General features: G+C 40.6%; 1 protein-coding gene across 1 annotated transcript in view; it reads right to left on the bottom strand.

Moving 5' to 3' along the window:
- prpf6 (PRP6 pre-mRNA processing factor 6 homolog (S. cerevisiae)) overlaps nucleotides 1-10,939 on the bottom strand; it is a 67,052-nt gene extending 56,113 nt beyond the window's left edge. The window contains exons 1-4 of the mRNA XM_078555223.1: nucleotides 10,770-10,939; nucleotides 5,086-5,251; nucleotides 2,291-2,409; nucleotides 1,262-1,340 (exon numbers count right to left, since the gene is read on the bottom strand). Of these exons, the coding sequence (XP_078411349.1) occupies nucleotides 1,262-1,340; nucleotides 2,291-2,409; nucleotides 5,086-5,251; nucleotides 10,770-10,903 (498 nt within the window). The 5' untranslated portion in view covers nucleotides 10,904-10,939. The remainder of the gene's footprint in view (nucleotides 1-1,261; nucleotides 1,341-2,290; nucleotides 2,410-5,085; nucleotides 5,252-10,769) is intronic.
- Between the last annotated feature and the right edge of the window lie 12,059 nt (nucleotides 10,940-22,998).

Here is a 22,998-nt window from a genome sequence, read left to right as displayed (position 1 = left end):
GGGACATCTCCATTCACTCTCTCTCACTCACTATCATTGTCCTCATGCCATCCATGGGACCACTCAACACCCACACAGGCTTGTCATCTGGCCTGGCAGGCGTCCTGCTTACGCTTTCCCCATCTCTATCCATGCAGGGCAAGCTGGCACACAGAGAGAGGGGTCACAGACCGGTGGCGGAATGCCAAAATCAAGGTCCTCACGTACTTTGAAAACAGAGCCATCCAGCTGGCTGGCGAGGATCTGAACTGGTCCTGTGCTGGTGAGGTCAGTGCTGCTCTACCAAGCGAGGATCCTGCAATGCAACATCCATCAGTCAACCACGACATGAGTGATGTGTCCTCTTTCACAGGCCACTGCCATGCACTAATTATCTCTCCTTGCTTTCGCAGGCACATCTGCCAAACAGCGAACGGAGCCTATGGCCCAGGGCCTCCAATCAAGCTCCAAAGAAACTTCCCAAGAGGAATCTGGAGGCACCCTCCCTGAAGTTCCGTCACAGCGTTTGCCCACACCCTTCACCAGTCACCTCTGAGACAATGCTGCACTTGCACCCTTGATTCCGCATCCCCTGCCCCCCACCACCAGTCAGACAGGTTGGCACTTCACCCCAACCTTCCCACACCCCTGAAGCCTGCAAAGCAACAGGCGACCCTGGCAAGCTCTGCAGAACGTTGCTGTGCACTCACCTCCAGTTCACCCAAAGTGCAGGCTGCCAAGTTCACCTTGCCTCTGTGCTGCTGTGAAACATGTTGGCATGAGGACGGGCGATCCAGCGGGGCTGCAAGAACCTGGCGGGATGGCCTGATAATGATACGCTGATGTATTACAATGAGGCTCCCAATGACCAATGGCGAGAAACGTGGCCTGCCATCGACAGGGTAAGCAGACAATTTGACCTGTCTTCCTGCCATCGTGAAATCAGTTGCGCCATACTGTCTGCTCATGCCACCTATCACACCCATCGCCAGCGAGCACAGAAAATTCCGCTCCCTAAGTGACAATCTGATAGAACGCTGTTCCACACTTACTATACTTCATCTGGAATCTCAATTTCAGCCATGCTACCTTAAGTTGAGGCAAACTACTTTCCCCACAGAAGTACAGGAGGGCCCATCTGGGCCATTATTGTGCCACTCTTGGCTACCGAACTCAGTCTCTTAGCTAGGATGTTGCATTGTACAGAGAATTCAATGAAGAGCCAAAAGAAAAAAAAATCTGAAAGAGATGGAGTTTTATGCTGAAAGACAAAAGGCATTACCTTCAGATCAGAAAACTGTTGCTGGATTTTTGGGCGTTCCATACGGTATTTTTCAATTTCTTCTTTTTCACGCTGTTCCCTGTTTAAAGAGAATGTAATTTTAAATTTAAAATGAACACACATGAATAGAAAATACTTACCTTCAATTCTTACCATTAAATAGATTCTTAAACAAATTTCCAATAACCACCTGAAATGCAGTGCAAAAAGAATGTGCCCAAAACTTGGTTTCTAAAATCAAATCTTATTTGAAACATTCACTGTTTTTATAGGAAGCTTTTTATATTACTAACAGGATACATCCAAGGTGAACAGTAAGGAGAGATACATCATAAATTTGATGCAGGGATGAAGAAAGATTCAGGCCAATTGTATTGTAACCTTTCTTGCTACGTTGGCCCATAGCTTAAAACACACTTCCTGCTCATCCATTGATCAATTCTACGTGATTTTGTCAATGTTAATCTTTTGGAAGGAAAATTAACCACTCCAAGCAAGATGGTGCCATTAACAAAAAGAGCATGCCAATTACAACTAACACTTGTAAAGTAAACTTATCCCGCCATCAATGACCAAGTGAGTGCTAATTTGACAATGTGTAATGTATCATGAATTAATATGTTTCATGTAGTCTTCATATCTAGTTCGGCACCTCACCAAATATGCCACAAGAATCTAACTGCTCAATTAAATCAGGATGTTATATCTTATTAAAAAAAGGTTGAAGGCTACTATGCTAGCTTTGTAGTTAACATTAAGAGTCATTCCACTCAAATCAAAGTGAATTCAAAAGAAACATTTTCACCTAGACAGTGGTGAGGTTATACAACTCATTACTACAGGGAGTGGCTGAGGTGATTAGTATAAATGCATTTAAAAGGAAGCCGTATAGGCACGAGGGAGAAAGCAATAGAGGGTTATACTGATTGAGTTAGATGAAGGATGGGAGGCAGCTCAAGTAGAGCTGGCATGGACTTGTTGGGTCAAATAGCCTGTTCCTGTGCTCCAAGTGCTATATAATTTTCATACCTTCTATCTTTCCTTCTTTCATCCATTCTCTTGTCCAACGCAGCATAGATTGCATCAGCTTCTTCATCATCTTTTTCATATGGTCCACTTGAGAACAAACTTCCAGCATATCCATTAAACTTAAAAAGAAAATGACTTCAATATCTCCAAAATATCATGCAAAAATCAGAAAATAAGGGCACTTTTTAAAGCTTTGTGGTTTACTTTTAAAAAAAAGTAACAGAAGTGTGCCGAATGCAAAATGCTTCCACTTAAGCACATCAGTGCTGATAATAAATGGCATTGAATCTTTACTCAAAGATATAATTGAAAACCATCGAGAAAACAAATGTAATTTTAAAAAGTAATCACGGATTCCAAAAGGGAAAGTCATGTTTGACCAACCTCACTGAATTCCTTGAAAAAAGTAACAGAATGAGTAGATAAGGGTAATGCAGTAAATGTAATACAAAATACCAAGGAAGCTGGAATTCAAATAAAAACAGAAATTGTTGGAAATGCTAAGCAAGTCAGACAGCATCTGCGGAGAGAGAAACAAAGTTAAAACTTCAGGTCACAGCAGTACTGCAAGGTTCCACAGTCACTGCCCCATCTCTTCCATTTTTTAAACTTGGATTTCCAAAAGTCTTTGATAAGGATAACAGACTCATGACTAATGTCAGTGCATGTGGAGTTAGGGCACAATAGCAGAATAGATTTTTTTTTAAATTCATTCATGGGATGTGGGTTTTGCTGGCCAGCATTTATTGCCCATCCCTAATTGCCCTTGAGAAGGTGGTGGTGAGCTGCCTTCTTGAACCCGTGCAGTCCATCTGGTGTAAGTACACCCACGGTACTGTTAGGGAGGGAGTTCCAAGATTTTGATCCAGCGACAGTGAAGGAACGGCGATATATTTCCAAGTCAGGATGGTGAGTGACTTGGAGGGGAACTTCCAGGTGGTGGTGTTACCATCTATCTGCTGCCCTTGTCCTTCTAGATGGTATTGGTCATGGGTTTGGAAGGTGCTGTCGAAGGAGCCATAGTGAATTCCTGCAGTGCATCTTGTAGATGGTACACGCTGCTGCTACTGTGCGTCAGTGGTGGAGGGAATGAATGTTTGTGGATAGGGTACCAATCAAGCGGGCTGCTTTGTCCTGGACAGTGTCAAGCTTCTTGAGTGTTGTGGGAGCTGCACTCATCCAGGCAAGTGGGGGGTATTCCATCTCACACCTGACTTGTGCCTTGTAGATGGTGGACAGGTTTTGGGGAGTCAGGAGGTGGGTTACCCATTGCAGGATTCCTAGCCTCTGACCTGCTCTTGTAGCCACAGTATTCATATGGCTAGTCCAGTTCAGTTTCTGGTCAATGGCAACCCCCAGGATGTTGATAGTGGAGGATTCTGTGATGGTAATGCCATTAAACATCAAGGGGTGATGAAGGGGTTGAATTCTCTCTTGTTGGAAATGGTCATTGCCTGACACTTGTGTGGCACAAATGTTCCTTGCCACTTGTCAGCCCAAGCCTGGATATTGTCCAGCTTTTGCTGTATTTTGGTCATGGACTGCTTCAGTATCTGAGGAGTCGCGAATGGTACTGAACATTGTGCAATCATCAGCGAACATCCCCAATTCTGACCTTATGATGGAAGGAAGGTCATTGATGAAGCAGCTGAAGATGGTTGGGTCTAGGACACTACCCTGAGGAACTCCTGCAGTGATGTCCTGGAGCTGAGATGCCTGACCTCCAACAACCACAACCATCTTCCTTTGTGCTAGGATAGCAAGCTGTCTACAGAAAAGAGAGTAAGGGTTAAAATATAGTTACTCAGATTTGCAAAAAGCAAGAAATGGTGTTTTACAGGACTTGATACTGGGACCACTTTACATAAACAATCAGCAGTATATTTTCAAAATTTGCACACGACACCAAATTGGCAGGAGGGGGTCGTGGGGTGGCAGTGCGGGTACAGTTAATCAGTTAATACTGAGAAGACAGCGACAAAACACATCATTTTAATAAACCTGCAGAATGGCCTTGTAAATAAATTTCAAATGCATTTCAATAAAATAAGTGCAAGGTGGTGCACATTTTAAGAGGACTAAGGAGGTCACACACTCCTTGAAAAATAAGAGTTTAATTGGGGTAGAGAAGCAGAGGATCAAGTGGTACGGATTCACAAATCACTAAAAACCCAATAGAGGTCTTTAAAATTGTGAAGCAGTTTGAGAGGGGAAAAAAGATTATGTTTTCAGTTATGGGGAGTTCAAAATGAGGGGTTATAAATTTTAGATGCTCACTAATAAATCTAGTAATAAATTCAGGAGAAGCTTGCTACTTAAATATTGGTCAAAATACAGAATGTGGTGTCATTAAATAGCTGAGGTGAATAGTATAGATGCATTAAGGGAAAGGTAGATAAGTACACAAGGGAGAATATGCTAGTTGGGTTAGATGAAGTAGAGTGGTAAAAGGCTAGTAAGGAGAATGAACACTTGCATAGATATGCGGTGTCAAATGGCTATTTCCATGCTTTAAATTCTATGTAAATCTGGCTGTTTCAGATTATAATAAATGGCAAAATTAGAAAGACTGGAAAGCATAGAAGGTCAAATGTTAGAAGTAATTTTACACAAATGGTGGCAAGTAAAAGGCGGCTATGGAAAAAAGCAAAAGCAAACACTTGCAAATGGCTTACCACACCATTCAGAAATATGTTATTCTGCTCATAATTTCTCATTTTTCTTTCACTTACTGACGCAAATATATTTTTAACTTCATATTAATGTTTTTAAATACAGATACACCATGTTATCACCTCATCATAGTTGGTGTCATTCAAATCTTCATCGTCGTCATCTGCCTGGTTCTTTTTCATTTGATCACCAACAGTTCTTTTTCCTGGGGGAGCATGACGATCATCAACTGGGTCATTGGCATCTCGAGCAGGACCAATATCAGAACGTGTTGTGAAACCAGTAGCACTGGATCAAGTAGAAGAATTTAAATGAACAACCAAATCACAAAATAATGTTACATCTGCATTAAACTACAGTGGAGCTGTATTAGCATTTAGCATTAGCTTTTCTTCCTCTGGATACAAAGTTAACCAGATTCTTCACTGTAACAGTAAACAAAATGTACCTTTCATCATTGATTTTGTCTTAGGTGGTCAACACAATTCTGTTTCTTCAATAGTGTAAGCTGCTCTTTGTCTAACAAAAGTAAAGTTTATCTTTTGGGAGAGGTCCGTTATTTGCAATTTTATTTCAACTTGTTATATGTCTTCTGCATGATAAATTTTAAAAATCCCAAACTTATGTTTTCATTATTAAATAGTTGCATTGTTTTTAAGTATTACTGGTAAACCTATCCCATGCTGAGCACACACCACTTTTCCACAACATTAAGAAGTCACAATGCAGCTGTATCAAAACCTCAACCTGGTTATCCAACTCATGAAATCCAGGCAACACAATCCTATTTATGCTACTATCAATGTTATTAAAAATCTTGCACAGGAAGTACTTATCTTTTTACAAGCCTTGTCACAATTTTTGGTCACACTTTTCGGTCAACACTTCTCATCCAATTTTGATTTTGCTATGTGATTTGCCATGTTGATGTTGCTGCAGGCACTGTGGGTACTTGCTGGCTCTGTGGACTAAGTACTTCGAATCAGTGTTGCTATAATAAAACTCATCAACTAGCTCTGGGCAATTTACTGGTATTTATTAATTTTTTATTAATCTTGTAGGAATCTTGTTTAGAAATTGGGAAAGTGATGTTCTTAATGTTGTTGCCTCACTGTAGTTAAATGAGATATATTCAAATTAATGAGAATGTGGGTTAAATTCTATATACTCTAGGCAATCACAGAGTTTGGAAGGTCATTATCCAAATTAACACAAATTACGTTCTTTCCTTTGGAAGGGATCTTTTGTTTGCAACTTGGTTCAAATTCATTGATGTCATCAATTTAAACTAACAAACAACTGACCCTTGCTTCATCTTTAATAGACCTCCACACTCCAATTTCAGATGGTATTGAGCCAGGGCAGGAGCACAACTGAAATACTGAGTTTAGTTTTGGACATCAAACCTGAGCAAAGCCTTGGAGGGGATGCAGCACAAATTTACTAGAACTATACCAAAGTTTAAAGATTTGAAGACTAAAACTTCAACGCAGGACTTGGAGTGCTACACTGCTGGAGTTGCTGTGTTTCAGATGAGATATTAAACTGAGGCCTTAGCTGCTATCTCATTTATTTGAACGTAAAAGATTTCATGGCACTATTTCAAAAAGGGAAAAGGAGGTATCTCTGAAGTCCTGGCCAACATTTATTTCTCAATCAATGTGACGAAGCAATCCGTTATAGTGATTAACACATTGCTGTTTGTAGGCAGCTTGCTGTGCACAAATTGGCTGTTGCATTTCTTACTGTACAGTGATTATGCTTCAAAAGAATTTCCTGAATCTGTGTAACTGACAAGTTAAACTGACATTTACAGTAATCTTTCCAATGGTGACTTACACCAAAATGTCCCGAGAATTTCACTAACATACACAGCAAGGTAAAAACCCACAAAAACAAGAGTCATTCAACAAAAATATTTGGTGCTCCAAGAAAACAACGAACTCACACCATACTCAAGACCTTGCTATGAAAGAAAATAAAAGTCTGAAGCCCTGGAATTCCCTCACTAAATGTCTAAGCCTCTTTATCCTCTGAAGATGCTCCTTAAAGCCTACCTCTTTGATTAAGCTTTTGGTTATCTGATCTAATATGTCATGTGGCTTAGTAGCATATTTTGTTTTATAATATTCCTACGAAGCACATGGGAAGCTTTTACAGGTTGAGTATCCTTTATCTGAAACCCTCGGGGCCGAATGCGTTTCGGATTTCAGATAATTTCGGTTTTCAGATACTGCATATTTACACGTCTATTTACATTAAAATGGCTGAAGCCTAAGCTGGCTATAGCCTAAAGTAAATAAAATGTCTAGAAAAGTACATGTACCACTGAATAATAAATACAGGGTGTGGTCAGCGAAGTTCGTGTCAGCTTGGGTCATGCTGGCTCAGGTCACACCCTTCCCATACTAAAGATCGATGAGATTCAAAAAATAGCACGGTTTTTGGGTGTGTTCGGTTTTCGAATAAAGGATACTTTACTTTAATATAAACATGCTTTATAAATACACATTTTTGTTGCTGATGTACATTAGGCTAGTGCTTAGAACATACATAAAAACCATTTATCCAAAATTAGAATTTAACTGCCCTCATCACGATCATGGGTAAATTCACTGCCCCATATCCCACTAAGCCACAGGGCCAGAATTTTCCAGATTCCTTACCTGTATTGGCTGATCTCAGTGGAGGAACAAATGGATACTATAAAACTCAGCACCTCTAGACTCTCCATTATACCCTCCATATTGGACTGATTGGACAGATCAATTTAAGGAGCATCTTCATGGGGGAAAGAGGCTGAGACACTTAGTGAGGGAATTCTAGGGCTTTAGGCTTTTATTTTCTTTTATAGCAAGGGTCTTGAATATGTTATTAGCTCATTGTTTACTCTGATCACCAAATGTTTTTTGTTGAATGACATGTCTTTGTGGGTTTTTACCTTCCTGTGTATGTTGATGAAATTCTCAGGAAATTTTAGTGTAACTCACTAGTGAAAAGATTAATGTGAATTTCAGTTTAACTCATCAGTTACACAGATTCAGAAATTCTTTTGAAGCATAGCCACCATTGTAAAAAATGCAACAGCCAATTTGTGCACAGCAAGCTCCCACAAACAGCAATATGATAATCATAAGACCATAAAACGCAGGAGCAGAAGTAGGCTATTCGGCCCATCGAGTTTACTCCGTCATTCAATGAGATCATGGCTGATCTGATAATCCTCAACTCCACTTTCCTGCCTTTTCCCCATAACCCTCGATTCCCTTACTGATTAAAAATCTGTCTATCTCTTCCTTGAGTATACTTAACAACCCAGCATCTACAGCCCTCTACGGTTACGAATTCCACAGATTAACTACCCTCCAAGAGAAGAAATTCCTCCTCATCTCTGTTTTAAATGGAGGGGGGGGGGGGGCCTTACTCTGAGATTATGCCTTCTGGTTCTAGACTCTCCCACAAGGGGAAACAACCTCTCAGCATCTACCCTGTCAAGCCCCCTAAATAACATTCAGTTCCTCTATTCTTCCTTCCAAAGCACATAACCTCACATATTCCCACATTATATTCCATTTGAACTTTTTTGCCCACTCACTTAATCTGTCCATATTCCTCTGTAGACTGTGTCATCCTCACCACTTGCCTTCCCACCTATTTTTATATCATCCACAAATTTGACGATAGATGAAGGAAGTGAATGTACCAAGTCATAAATATGCTATAAATAATTGATGCCCCAGCACTAATTCTTGTGGCACTCCACTAGTTACAGGTTGTCATCCTGAAAATGCCCCCCTTATCCTAACTCTGTATTCTATTAGTTCGCCAATAGTCTGTCCATGCTAATATACTATCCCCAACACCAAGATCACTAATACAGATTGCTTGGCCACACTGATTGAGAAATAAATGTTGACCAGGGCACTGGACATACTTCCCTTGCCCTTTTTTGAAATAGTGTAATGAAATCTTTTACATTCAAATAAATAAGAGGGCAGATGAGGCCTCAGTTTAATGTCTCATCTGAAACACAGCACCTCCAATAGTGTAGCATTCCCACACTACTTTTGTCTATTTTTCATCTATTCATTAACATTTGTACAAGGCTTAATAACATTATTGATATCTTGAAAAATGGCTTGACCCAACATATTTATTTAAGGGAAATCATGTTTAACTAATCTACTGGAGTTTTTTGAGGAGGTGACTAGTAGAATAGATAAGGGATAACCAGTGGATGTGGTGTATTTGGATTTCAAGAAGGCTTTTGATAAGGTCCCACTTAAGAGGCTAGTGAGCAATATATATATATGTATATATTATATATATAAAATATAATATAAATAATATATATATGTATTATATTTTATATATATATATATATATGACTCGGATCTGGACAGGGATTTCAGTTGTGAGGAAGCTGCAACGAGGCTTCAGGACGATTTAGACAAGTTGTGTGTGTGGGCAAACACATGGCAGATGCAGTATAACGTGGGTAAATGTGAAGTTACACACTTCAGTGTGAAAAACAGAAAGGCAGAATATTATTCAAATGGTGATATATTGGGAAATGTGGATGCACAAAAGGATCTGGACGTCCTTGTACTCCAGTCAATGAAAGTAAACAGGCAGGTGCAGCAAGCAATTAGGAAGGCAAATGGTATGTTGGCCTTCATTGCAAAAGGTTTTGAGTTCAGAAGTAGGGATGTCTTACTGCAGTTATACAAGGCCTTGATGAGACCACACCTGGAGTATTGCGCGAAGTTTTGGTCTTTCTATCTAAGAAAGGATATACTTGCCATAGAGGCAGTGCAGCGAAGGTTCACTAGGCTGATACCGGGGTTAGCAGGACTGTCATGAGGAGAGATTGGTTCGACTGGGCCTGTATTCAGTAGCATTTAGAAGAATGAGAGGGGGTCTGATTGAAACGTATAAAATTCTAAAGGACTAGATGGACTGGAAGCAGGGAGGATGGTTCCTCTGATTAGGGAGTCTAGAACCAGGGGCCACAGTCTGAGGAAACGGGGCAGGCCCTTTAGGACTGAGATGAGGAAAGCTTTATTCACTCAGAGGGTGGTCAACGTGTGGAATTCTCTACCTCAGAAGGTTGTGGAGGCCAAGTCACTGAGTATATTCAAGAAAGAAACTGATAATTTTTTGTATATTAGGGGCATCAAGGGGTATGGAAAGAAAGCAGGAATATGGCGTTGAAATAGAGGATCAGCCATGATCATATTGAATGGCGGAGCAGGCTCGAAGGGCCGAATGGCCTACTCCTGCTCCTAGTTTCTATATCAAGCCCCCTTTAGGGTCAGGGTTTTAGTCCTGAAACTGATGCTCAATACACCCTTCATGCAGGTGCAACATGTCCTCTGTCTTAACTCCTTGGTGTCTACACAGCCTGTGGTCCCTGGTGCAAAGTGTGAGCACAAGATGATAGGATGGGACTGGATCTGTTTTATCACTCCACCACCCAGTTGAATATCCTGATATTTTCACAAAAAAATGGACCCAACTGGGCCAGACAGCCAAGGGCAGTTGATATCGTCGCATTAGCCAGTGTCTTGAGAATGAAACTAAAATGAGGACCCATAGTAGTACTTATAAGAAATGATATAGTTCGTTGCTTCCATCTTGAATAAAAGGTAACCTTTCAGGGCCTGCCTGAACAGCAGAAAGTTGTCTTTGAGGCGTTCAGTTCGCCAGCCACGGTCCCCTGCCTGGGACTCGGTCTGCTGCTGTCTGTTTATTTGTTTTCAGGCCCCGCCACGAAGGAGAAGCACGGACTGGGGATTGCACTCACCCTCTGCCCAAACCAGGAACATAGCCCAGCGGCGCCGGCATGCCAAGAAACGGCTTCTTTTTCTTGTTGAGGGTCCCGGTGAGAGACGGGCCCCCCGAACTCATCCCAGTCGGTGCTGCAGCCGCGGCCGCCATCTTGGAACCAAGTGCAGTCCCAGCCGCCTCTGCGGCAGTGTCACGTGGTCATCACATTAACATATTCCGGCGCGTCATTTATATATATTCAGCCTCATTAACATAACTGAGCAGCTCTGTGACAAAGTGCTTGGAACGGAACAGCAGCAGCATGGGCACAGGATGGCAAATCTTCCAAATGAGCAATTCCTTGAAATATTGGCAGGTGAAGGCGCAAGTTAAATGTCTTCCCCAGAAAAATCTCAGCTAAAACCATGCTTGTAACTAAGCATTCTCGACAGGGGAAAAGGACTCCGAAAAAACATTACAGATGAGAAGGTTATTCAGCTCAACCATTCAGAAAGATCCTAAAGAGCTTCCAATACAATTGGTTTGCCCAAACAGTGAGAAACATACAGAACAAACTCCCAGATTGAGCCTGACTGACTCTTGTTTGTTCATGTTTTTTGCTTTCTGACAGAGCTGTTCATTATACTGCCACTCTGGACAAATGCTTTGCTTCCTTATTGCAACCATTACCACTCCCTCTGTGTTATGTAGGAATTCCAGGATCCTGTGTCCTGCATTGCCATTTGTGCTGAAAGTGTCATCAAAACTTTCATGTCGCCATTATTGTCATTAACCTTTGGAGAAAAATAAAAATAAGCACACTCCTTAGCCTCACTTATCTGGCTAGTTGTAAACAGACTGACATCCCTTTGAAAACCAAACAAACCCTTCACTTATCTAAAAATGCAAACTCCCTTCACACGTTACATGCTAAGACAGCAACCATGTTTACTCATTTAGCATTTCAAGTACATTTCTACGCCTAGCTTCTTTTGATGATTTCAAGCTTGCAGTCTACCTGACTCCAAATATAATTAAATCACACAGATAGACCCTCACACTCATACCCATAAGCCTACTTTACAATAAACTAGAAAAATATTATGAAAATTATACTTTCGTAACACCTCCATCTTTATGGAAAAATGAACTGTCATAATTTTAAAGATGGCTTCATTTTCTCAATCCACCTTACACTAGTTACTATACTTATCTATGTACCCAAACTATTACCAGATCTATGCATTAACATAACAATACATATATATAAATTCTTTGTATCAACAGAAGTCATTTCAGTCCAGTGACCAGGTTTTTAAATGTTCAATTTCCTTTGAGCTTTAAATTCTCGACAATGCATCTGCAATTAGATTTTCTCATCCAGCGACATGTATAATCTGTAAATTAAATGGTTGCCATAATAAACTCCACCTGAATGGTATTGTACTTTGGTTTCAAAATTTGTCCAGAAATTTTAAAGGATTGTGGTCTGTATAAACAATTGTTTCTGGCTAATTGCTTGCAACATAAACCTCAAAATGCCGCAACGCTAACACCAGACCCAGAATCTCCTTTTCAGTCGTTGGATATCTCCACTGTTGTACATTCAGCTTTCATGAAAAATACTCTATTGGTTTCTCAATTCCAGTTTCATCTTTTTGCAATAGTACAGCACCAATCACTTACTTAAGCCTACATCACTTGCATCAACGGCCAACTTAATCTGCTTGGCATAATTAGGTACTGCCAAAACTGGTGTTGTAGCCAATACAGTTTTTAAACTGTCAAATGCATTCCCACACTTCTGTGTCCATTGAAACTTCTTGTTCTTTTTTAATAGTTCAGTCAATGGAGCAACCACACTGCTAAAATTTGGTAAAAATTTCCAGTAAAACCCACTCATGCCCAGAAATCTCAAAACTTCTCATTTTGTTGTAGGCACAGGGAAATTCATGATGGCTTTTATTTTCACATCTCTCGGAGCCACCTTACCATGTCCAATGTTATGGCCTAGATATGTAACGTGCGCTTTTGCAAACTCACTCTTAAAGTTCATCACCAAATTAGCTTCTTGCAGTTGATTAAGCAGTTCTTCCAGATGTTGTAAGTGCTCCTCCCACATTTGACTGAAAACTATCAAGTCATCAATATAAACAGCACAATTGCTCATCCATGCAATTACTTTGTTTGTCAGTCTTTGAAATGTTGCTGATGCATTCTTCGTACCAAATGGCATAAATTTAAACTGATATCGTCCATCTGGTATCACAAGAGCTGATATCTCCATTAGTCTATCCAATAACGGTACTTGTCATTATCCCCTCAGCAAGTCAATCTGTGTGATAAACTTTGATTATCCCACTTTCTCAATGCAGTCTTCCAACTGTGGTGTAGGATATAAATCCACTTTTGTCACTGCATTCACCTTTCAACAATTCACACAGCCTTTTGTGTTCCATCTGGTTTTGGTACCATCACAATAGGCAAACTCCAGTTACTGCAACTAGACTCAATGAAGTCTCTTTGAAGCATGAATTCAATTTCTTTCTGTACTTGTGATAATTTTGCAGGACTTAACCGATAAGAATGTTGCCTTATCAAAGCTGAATCCTCTACACTTACATCATGTGTAGCTAAATCTGTCCTCCCATCTTATTCCCACAGATAGCTTTGTGTGACGCCAATGGTTCTTTCAAATCACTTTGACACTTGTCTGGAAGGTAACTCAATATTATATTTAAATTTTTAAGTACCCCCTCATTGTCCAATTTGATTAGAGGAAAATCAATTTCAGAATCCTTCATTTCTACTTCTTTCTCCTTATCCACCACCACTAATACCTCCTTTTGGTAATCTTCCCTGTCAAAGTACTTTTTAAGCATATTTACATGACATGCCCTCTGCTTCTTTTTCCTATCTGGAGAAAATGATTTATTAAATAATTTACTTCACTCAATTTCTTTTCAATCCTGTAAGGCCTACTAAACCTTGCCTTTAATAATTCACCCAATACCAGTAACAAAACTGGGAAGGTGGTGGCATAGTGGTATTGTCACTGGACTCATAACCCAGAGACCCAGGGTGATGCTCTGGGGACCTGAGTTCAAATCCCACTATGGCAGATGGTGAAATTTGAATTCAATAAAAACCTGGAATTAAAAGTCTAATGATGACTATGAAACCATTGCTGATTGTCATTAAACAAAAACCATCTCATTCATTAATGCCCTTTAGGGAAGGAAATCTGCTGTCCTTACCTGGTCTGGCCTACATGTGACTCTGGGCCCACAGCAATGTGGTTGTTTGCTCTCTGAACAAGGGCAAATAGGGATAGGCAACAAATGCTGGCCCAGCCAGTGATGCCCATATCTCATGAACAAATTAAAAAAAAACTTTTCCCCCAGCAACAAAACTACGAGCTTCGGATCTCTTATCTGCCTTCGCTTTCATCACCTGCTGTGATATCTTTAAATGTTCCCTAGCTAACTCACATGCTCTGTTCAATCTTTCTCTGAAGTTTGTCACATAACCCAGGAGAGTACTTTCTGAATTTTGACTCACCAATTTCTCATGAATCGACTTCAGTGGTCCCCTTACCTCAAGACCAAGTGGTGACTCAAGGAGTCTACAGAGGGATATAGATAGTTTAAGTGAGTGAGCAAAAAATTTGACAAATAGAATTTAATGTGTGAAAATGTGAGGTTATGCATTTCGCAGGGAGAATAGAGGAGCTGAATATTATCTAAATGGAGAAAGACTGCAAAGACCTACAGCACAGAGGGATTTGGGAGTCCTCATGTATGAATCCCAAAAAGCAAAAATACGAGTTCATCAGATAATAGGGAAGGCAGATGGAATATTGGCCTTTATTTCAATGGGAATGGAGTATAAAAATAGACAAGCCTTGGTAAAACTCTAAAAGGCACTAGTTAGACCACACCTAGAATACTGTGAACATTTTTGGTCTCCTTATCTAAGGAAAGATATACTGGCATTGGAGGCAGTCCAGAGAAGGTTCACTAGGTTGATTCCGGGTATGGAGGGATTTTCTTATGAGGAGAGGTTGAGTAGGTTGGGCCTGTACTCACTGGAGTTTAGAAGAATGAGAGGCGACCTTATTGAAACATATAAGATTCTTAGGGGGCTTGACAGGGTAGATGCTGAGAGGCTGTTCCCCTTGTGGAGAGTCTAGGACCACAGGGCATAATCTCAGAGTAAAGGGTCACCCATTTTAGACAGAGATGAGGAGGAATTTCTTCTCTCAGAAGGTAGTGAATCTGTGGAATTCTTTACCGCAGATTGCTGCAGAGGTTCAGTCATTAAGTATGGTTAAGGCAGAGATAGACTGGTTTTTAATCAGTAAGGGAATCAAGGGTTATGGGGAAAAGGCAGGAAAGTGGAGTTGAGGATTATCAGACCAGCCATGGTCTCACTGAATGGTGGAGCAGGTGCGATGGGCTGAATGTCCTACTTCTGCTCCTATGTCTTATGGTTCCTGGGTTTTCTGTGTGTCTGTGGGTGGGACACACCTCTCTGGGCCCCTGATGCTAGGCAACAGACTAATTCTTCCACTCTTGTTTGTTTACCTAAGCTTAAGTTGTAAAACTCTCATAAGAAATGCAAGCACCCTTTTAAAGTGAAACTAAAACTCAATTTAAGACCATAAGACATAGGAGCAGAAATTAGGCCGTTCGGCCCATCGAGTCTGCTCTGCCATTCAATCATGGCTGATAAGTTTCTCAACCCCATTCTCCCACCTTCTCCCCATAACCTTTGATCCCCTTACCAATCAAGAACCTATCTATCTCGGTCTTAAATACACTCAATGACCTGGCCTCCACAGCCTTCTGTGGCAATGAATTCCATAGATTCACCACTCTCTGGCTAAAGAAGTTTCTCCTCATCTCTGTTCTAACAGGTCTTCCCTTTACTCTGAGGCTGTGCCCTCGGGTCCTAGTCTCTCCTACTAATGGAAACATCTTCCCCACGTTCACTCTATCCAGGCCTTTCAGTATTCTGTAAGTTTCAATCAGATCCCCCCTCATCCTTCTAAACTCCATCGAGTATAGACCCAGAGTCCTCAAACGTTCCTCATATGTTAAGCCTTTCATTCCTGGGATCATTCTCGTGAACCTCCTCTGGACCCTCTGCAGGGCCAGCACATCCTTCCTGAGATACGGGGCCCAAAATTGCTCACAATATTCTAAATGTGGTCTGACCAGAGCCTTATAAAGTCTCAGCAGCAAATCCCTGCTTTTATATTCTAGTCCTCTCGAAATAAATGCCAACATTGCATTTGCCTTCCTAACTACCGACTCAACCTGCAAGTTAACCTTAAGAGAATCCTGGACTAGTACTCCCAAGTCCCTTTGCACTCCAGACTTCTGAATTCTCTCCCCATTTAGAAAATAGTCTATGCCTCTATTCTTCCTACCAAAGTGCATGACCTCACACTTCCCCATGTGGTATTCCATCTGCCACTTCTTTGCCCATTCTCCTAACCTGTCCAAATCCTTCTGCAGCCTCCCTGCCTCCTCAATACTACCTGTCCCTCCACCTATCTTTGTATCATCTGCAAAATTAGCCAGGATGCCCTCAGTTCCTTCATCTAGATCATTAATGTATAAAGTGAAAAGTTGTGGTCCCAACACTGACCCCTGCGGAACTCCACTAGTCACCGGCCGCCATCCTGAGAAGGACCCCCTTATCCCCACTCTCTGCCTCCTGCCAGACATCCAATCTTCTATCCATGCTCGTACCTTGCCTCTAACACCATGGGCTCTTATCTTACTGAGCAGCCTCCTTTGCGGCACCTTGTCAAAGGCCTTCTGGAAGTCCAAGTAGATAACATCCATTGGCTCTCCTTTGTCTAACCTACTCGTTACCTCCTCAAAGAATTCTAACAGATTTGTCAGGCATGACCTCCCCTTGATGAAACCATGCTGATTTTGCCCGATTTTACCATGCACTTCCAAGTATTCTGAAATCTCATCCTTAATAATGGACTCTAAAATCTTACCAACGACCGAGGTCAGGCTAATTGGCCTGTAATTTCCCGTCTTTTGCCTCACTCCCTTTTTAAACAGGGGGGTTACATTAGCGATTTTCCAGTCCTCTGTGACCCTCCCTGACTCGAGTGATTCCTGAAAGATCACCACTTACGCCTCCACTATCTCTTCAGCTATCTCCTTCAGAACTCTGGGGTGTAATCCATTTGGCCCAGGTGATTTATCCACCTTCAGACCTTTCAGTTTTCCTAGCACCTTCTCCTTGGTAATGGCCACCATACTCACCTCTGCCCCCCGACTCTCTCGAACTTTGGGGATGTCACTCGTGTCTTCCACTGTGAAGACTGACGCAAAGTACCTATTCAGTTCCTCCGCCATTTCTTTGTTCCTCACTACTACTTCTCCAGCGTCATTTTCCAGCAGCCCAATGTCCACTTTTGCCTCTCTCTTACCCTTTATATATCTAAAAAAACTCTTGCAATGTTCTTTTATTATACTGGCTAGTTTACCCTCATATTTAATCTTCTCCCTCCTTATTTGTTTTTTAGTTGTCCTCTGTTGGTCCTTGTAGGCTTCCCAATCCCCTGGTTTCCCACTGCTCTTCACCGCATTGTATGCTTTCTCTTTAGCTTTTATGCTGTCCCTGACTTCCCTTGTCAGCCATGGTTGCTTCGTCCTCCCTTTAGTATGCTTCTTCTTCCTAGGGATGATTTTTTGCTGTGTCTCCCAAATTACTCCCAGAAACTCCTGCCATTGCTGTTCCACTGTCTTTCCTGCTAGGCTCATCTCCCAGTCAATTCTGGCCAGCTCCTCCCTCAAGCCTCTGTAGTTGCCTTTATTCAACTGTAATACCGTTACATCTGATTCCAGCTTTTTCCTCTCAAAATTGCAGGGTAAATTCTATCATATTATGGTCACTTCCTCCTAAGGGTTCCTTCACCTTAAGATCCCTTAACAAATCTGCCTCATGACACATCGCTAAATCTAGAATTGCCTGTTCCCTAATGGGCTCCACCACAAGCTGCTCCAAAAAGCCATCTCGTAGACATTCCACAAATTCCTTTTCTTGGGATCCACTACCAACCTGATTTTCCCAGTCTATCTGCATATTGAAATCCCCCATGATCACTGTAACCTTGCCTTTCTTACACGCCTTTTCTATCTCCTGGTGTATCTTGTGCCACACATCCTGACTACTGTTCGGAGGACTGTACATAACTCCCATTATGCTTTTTTTACCTTTGCGGTTCCTCAACTCTACCCACACAGATTCTACATCATCTGAATTTGACCTTTCTTAACACACAAATACAGAAATACAAATCAAACTCAAACATTAAAGCTAAAACACATTCCTACACACACAAATACCAATATGACTTACTTAAACTGTCTCTTTATCCTAACATCTACTTCCAAAAATGCTTTAGCCATGGATACAACCATTTTTGCAGTCTCACCGCTTTGAAACTGCTCACACCAACTCCTGAGTTCAATTTGCTTTTCACACTCGTAGCCTTAAGATTCCCCGACTTCAAACCAATCAAGGAATTTCAAATATCTCGGACGAGCCCCCAATTTTATTATGACGCGGCGGATGATGTGTGCCAGGTGGGCCAAATCCACAAAGGAAACTTAGACACGCTGTCACAAATCACAATGGTTTTGCAATTTGTACTTATTATGAGAAGATGTGTACACTGAATTCAGAAGTAACTAAGACCTTTTAGAGATTTTAAAATTAAATTAAAATATTTATTAACAAAATAAGAGATTTCAAGCACATACATAAGACTACAATTACTTAATACTATAACGGTTCCTAAAATTCCTAATTAACCTGACTCCCAGTTACGCACCTCCTTTAAGGCTATTGTCCAAAATAGATTTTAGATTAAAAAGAAGCAAGTTAGCACAGTACCCAGTTGACAGTGGAATTCCAAATGGTTTTTCCCCAACTTCAGTTACTGGACACAGCAGACTTATGCACAAATGGCTGGAGGCTTTCTGAAGGCTGTTTCAAACACTTCGATCTTACATGGCCCCCAACATAGCCTTTCATTCTTCTTTATATATGTTTCTCTCTCTTTAATGTTAAATTCCATTATTCCATATATCTTTGGAACTGTTCCTTTCCCATAATATAAGAGCATTCATGTTGCCAGTATTGTTAGTTACCTTTGGAAAAAATAAACAGTCCTCAGCCTTGCTTATCTGGCTAGTTGTAAACAGACTAACATCCCTTTGAAATCTAAACAATCCCTTCATTTAGCTGAAAATGCAAATTTCCTTCACACTTTACATGTTGAGACAACATCCATGTTTACTCATTTAGCATTTCAAGTACCTTTCTACACCTAGCTTCTTTTGATGATTTCAAGCTTGCAGTCTACCTGATTCCAAATGTAATTAAATCACACAGACAAAACCATCTATCCTCACACCCATAAACCTACTTTACAATAAACCAGAAAAATATTATGAAAATTATTATACTTCCGTAACAATCGGAATGAGTGCAGAAAAGATTCACAAGAATGGTTCCAGGGATGAGGAAATTTGGTTATGAAGATAGATTAGAGAGGTTGGGACTGTTTTCCTTGGAGACGAGAAGGCTAAGAGGAGATTTGATAGAGGTATTTAAAATCACGAGGGGTCAGGGCAGAGTAGATAGGGAGAAACTGTTCCCACTCATGAAAAGTTTGAGAACAAGAGGGCATAGATTTAAAGAAATTGGCGAAGAAGCAAACGTGACATGAGGAAAATCTTTTTCACCCAATGAATGGGTATGGTCTGGAATGCATTGCCTGAGCATGTGGTGGAGGCAGGTTCAATCAAATCATTCAAAAGAGGATTTGATTGTTACCTGAAAAGGTAGAATGTGCAGGGTTATGGGGAGAGGATGTAGGAATGACACTTGGAGAGCCAGTGCAGGCATGATGTTGTAACAATTCTATGATTCCTTTGCCTATTGTTCCATGACATCTTTCTCATTTAATCTCTCCTGCTCTCTACCCTATCCCAGGTCTTGCCTTTTGTTCTTTCTCCCCCACTCCTTTCAATGGCATAAAATCCATCACATTCCTACCTTTGTTCAGTTCAGAAGAAGTCATAATTGACTTGAAACATTTAATCTGTATCTCACCCTAGAGATGCTGCCAATCCTGCTGATTATTTCCAACACTTTCTGTTTTTATTTCAGATTTCCAGCAGCCACAGCATTTTGCTTTTATTTATCCCAGATAGTGGGAATGAAAATTCTGGAAACATTAAGGACTAATTTGACTAATAAGCTAGGTTTCATCGAATGCATTATCAATGAAAGATAGATAACTGGAGCCAATATACCTGGCATTAAAATGCTGAACTCCTACAAAAAATCGTCAATATAGGCAGTTGGAAGACATTCTGCCTTTACAGTAGAGATGGTGAGTTCAGTGGAGCAGAGCAAGATGCAGAGCTAGACATTCACTGTGACATCCTTCTGAAGCTTTCGAAGCATCCACTGTATTAACTTCTTAATAATGAGTTATGCTAACCTGTTCATATCTTATGTCCCCCTTTTCTACAGAAAGAACATGATGATGAGGGTGATGTCACAGAAGATAAGGATGAAGAGAATCATCTCACAGAACAGCCTCTGTTTCAAGAACTTGCCCATGGCCATACACTGCAATGCCTTTAATATCACCTCCATGTTATTTGCTTTCTCACTCCCATACACAAGTTCAGATATTTTCCACCCATCCATAATTAGCCATAGTTCACAAGGTGCTTTAGGCATCTTTCTCTGTTCACTGCAATTCTGTGCCACTGCCATTTCTCCCTCTGTTCAGTTTCTGATGTTGTCCACCCATCCAGCCCTTCTTTGACCTGGCCTGTTCTTTCCCGATGATCACCTTCTATTGTTGGTAGCAATAGATTCTCTCCGTGCCTTTTCCAGTGGTAGTGCATTCTCAATTTACACTTCTTCACTTCAACTAAATGAACCGCTGGCAGTCCAGTTTTCCTGCGGACAAATTCATTGGTCCTTCTCTCTGTCAAGCTGATTCTAGGGCCCTTCTTACACTCAGGTGGAATTAGATACTGTAAGCAAGGCTGCAGCACTGAATGATTCATGGACCTTGAATAGCTTTGATAGATGATGCCCTGAGCCAGGTTCTCCATTCTTTGGAGATTTCCAAATCTGCTCCAATCTCAATCTATTTCCTTGGGTTGGAAGTCATTATTAATGCATGGTGGGCTCCCAGTTAGACTCCTGTCACTAAGAGTTTCCATTATTGTGCAGCCACAGCACTCTATTAGTGCTGCAATGAGATTGCTGCTGCAGTATTTGAAGAGGCAGTCAAGCAATTAAAAAGAGAAACTAACCCCAAAGATCAAGAAACTGGCAGCCTCATGTACCTCAGCAGAGACTAAGGCCTACACATCAAAATAAGTGAGGGATAGTTTGGAGGGAGAGAAGGTTGCAACATGGCCTATGCCGCCTTTAGGGGATCTTGAGATTAACCTACATTTTCCATATTGTGGCCCTGGAGAACCACAGAAACTGGGGCAGACAGTGAGAAATGTTTGCCCAGGAACCTGATGTCATTTTTATGCAGTAGGCTTGGAAGAATTGTGCACCTGACCTATCCTTATACAATGTTTGGAGTTTTGTTATTATAGTCAGCCTAATAACAGGCTTGATGAAGTCTAACACACTAGCCTTCAGGATTGGTTTAGTTTGTACTTGCCTGAAAGTCCCTTTATGAATTTGAGAAATTGACTGCAAACTTTAGGACATACCTATCGTAACATCCTTCTGAGGTACAGTTTAGCTTTAATCAAAGGTTCTCTTAAAGAAAGGCTGGTAGGCTGTTGAAATGTCTCAGGTGAAAATAGATTGGAAATCTAAGGAAAGATGATTGACGTGCCTGGAAGACAAGGGAAATATGTGAAGGTCATTTTAACTTTTATAGTGAGGTGAAAATTATGTGATGGCAAATCAACTGCTCATTTTGCAACAATAGGAAGCACAGAGATAAGCTTTCAAAAAAAACAGCATAGCATTATAAAGCAAGGAGTTACCAATGGAAAAAAAGTTACACTGTCTAACAACACAGATGAGTTTTAGTTATTGGATTTTACATAAAAAGGGGATAGGAAGAATAATTTGCAGCTCTGAGAGTGAAAAGACTTAAAGTTATGTTTCACAATAATGTAGATTGGAGGTGCTACAGAAGGCATTTAAGTATTTAGTTCTAGATTGAACTGTAATCTCAAATTATTCTTGCTGGTAGGCCAATGGATAATGGATAGGAATATAAAGATATTGTTAGAAGTGATGAAGTAGAGGGAAAGTTCAAGGGCAGGAAGATAAGATCTGTTCAGATAAGACAGATTCCACTTAACCAGACTGGCACCAATATTATTGTAGCAAGGGTAGATAATGCAATGGGGATGGATTTAAGATTTTAAAGTGAACTAGGAATTGGGTGGGTGGCGAGGATGGTGTGTTGACGGCCAAGCAAAACAAGCCAGAAAGAAGAAGTGATGGCACTCAACAACAGAAAGATCAATACAAAAGAAAATATTTTGAAGGAGCAGCTTAAATTTTTTATACAATCAGAAGAATTTTCAGAAACAAAGTATTGGAGTTAGAAGTATCTGGAAAGGAGGGGTAAAATCGTAAATAAATTCACTGAGGCAAGCAAGGATTGTTTCTTTACGCAATGAGGTTGGCTATTTGAATATATTCTATGTTGGATTTGCTGTTAGCAGGTTCACCAGAGCTGATCATAATACCCTACAGGTGGTGAGTACCTGAGATCTAGTGATTACTGTATTACCAGATTTGTTAATTATTGTTAATGCTAAGGCAAAAACAACAATATAGCATTACAAAATTTTAGAAGGGCTGATTTTAGAACCAGAAGAAGAGCCATAGCAAGACCTTTGTGAGCAATTTAACAAGGACTGTGAATCCAAATTTTAAAAGCCTGGACATGCCACAGCAGAACACATTGGAGACGCACTATCACCAAGATGTTTTGCTTTAGTATTTAATATCACAATTACATTTTCATGCTTTCATTTACCTCTGATGTACATTACAAAGATATTTACTGCATACAGATGGGATGGTTATTCAAGCTTAGAAAAGAATATGCTTTCAGCTTAAATATTTCTGATGAAGAACAAAATATTTTTACCTATCATTGATATTAAATGTTAGGATCTTTCAAAAACCTTCAGTAAATCAATAGGGTCAGGGGA

The sequence above is a fragment of the Cetorhinus maximus genome, chromosome 13 (genome assembly GCF_964194155.1).
Source record: "Cetorhinus maximus chromosome 13, sCetMax3.hap1.1, whole genome shotgun sequence".
Taxonomy (NCBI): Eukaryota; Metazoa; Chordata; class Chondrichthyes; order Lamniformes; family Cetorhinidae; genus Cetorhinus; species Cetorhinus maximus.
Note: the sequence above shows the minus strand (reverse complement) of the source record. Positions and strands in the feature narration are given on the sequence as shown.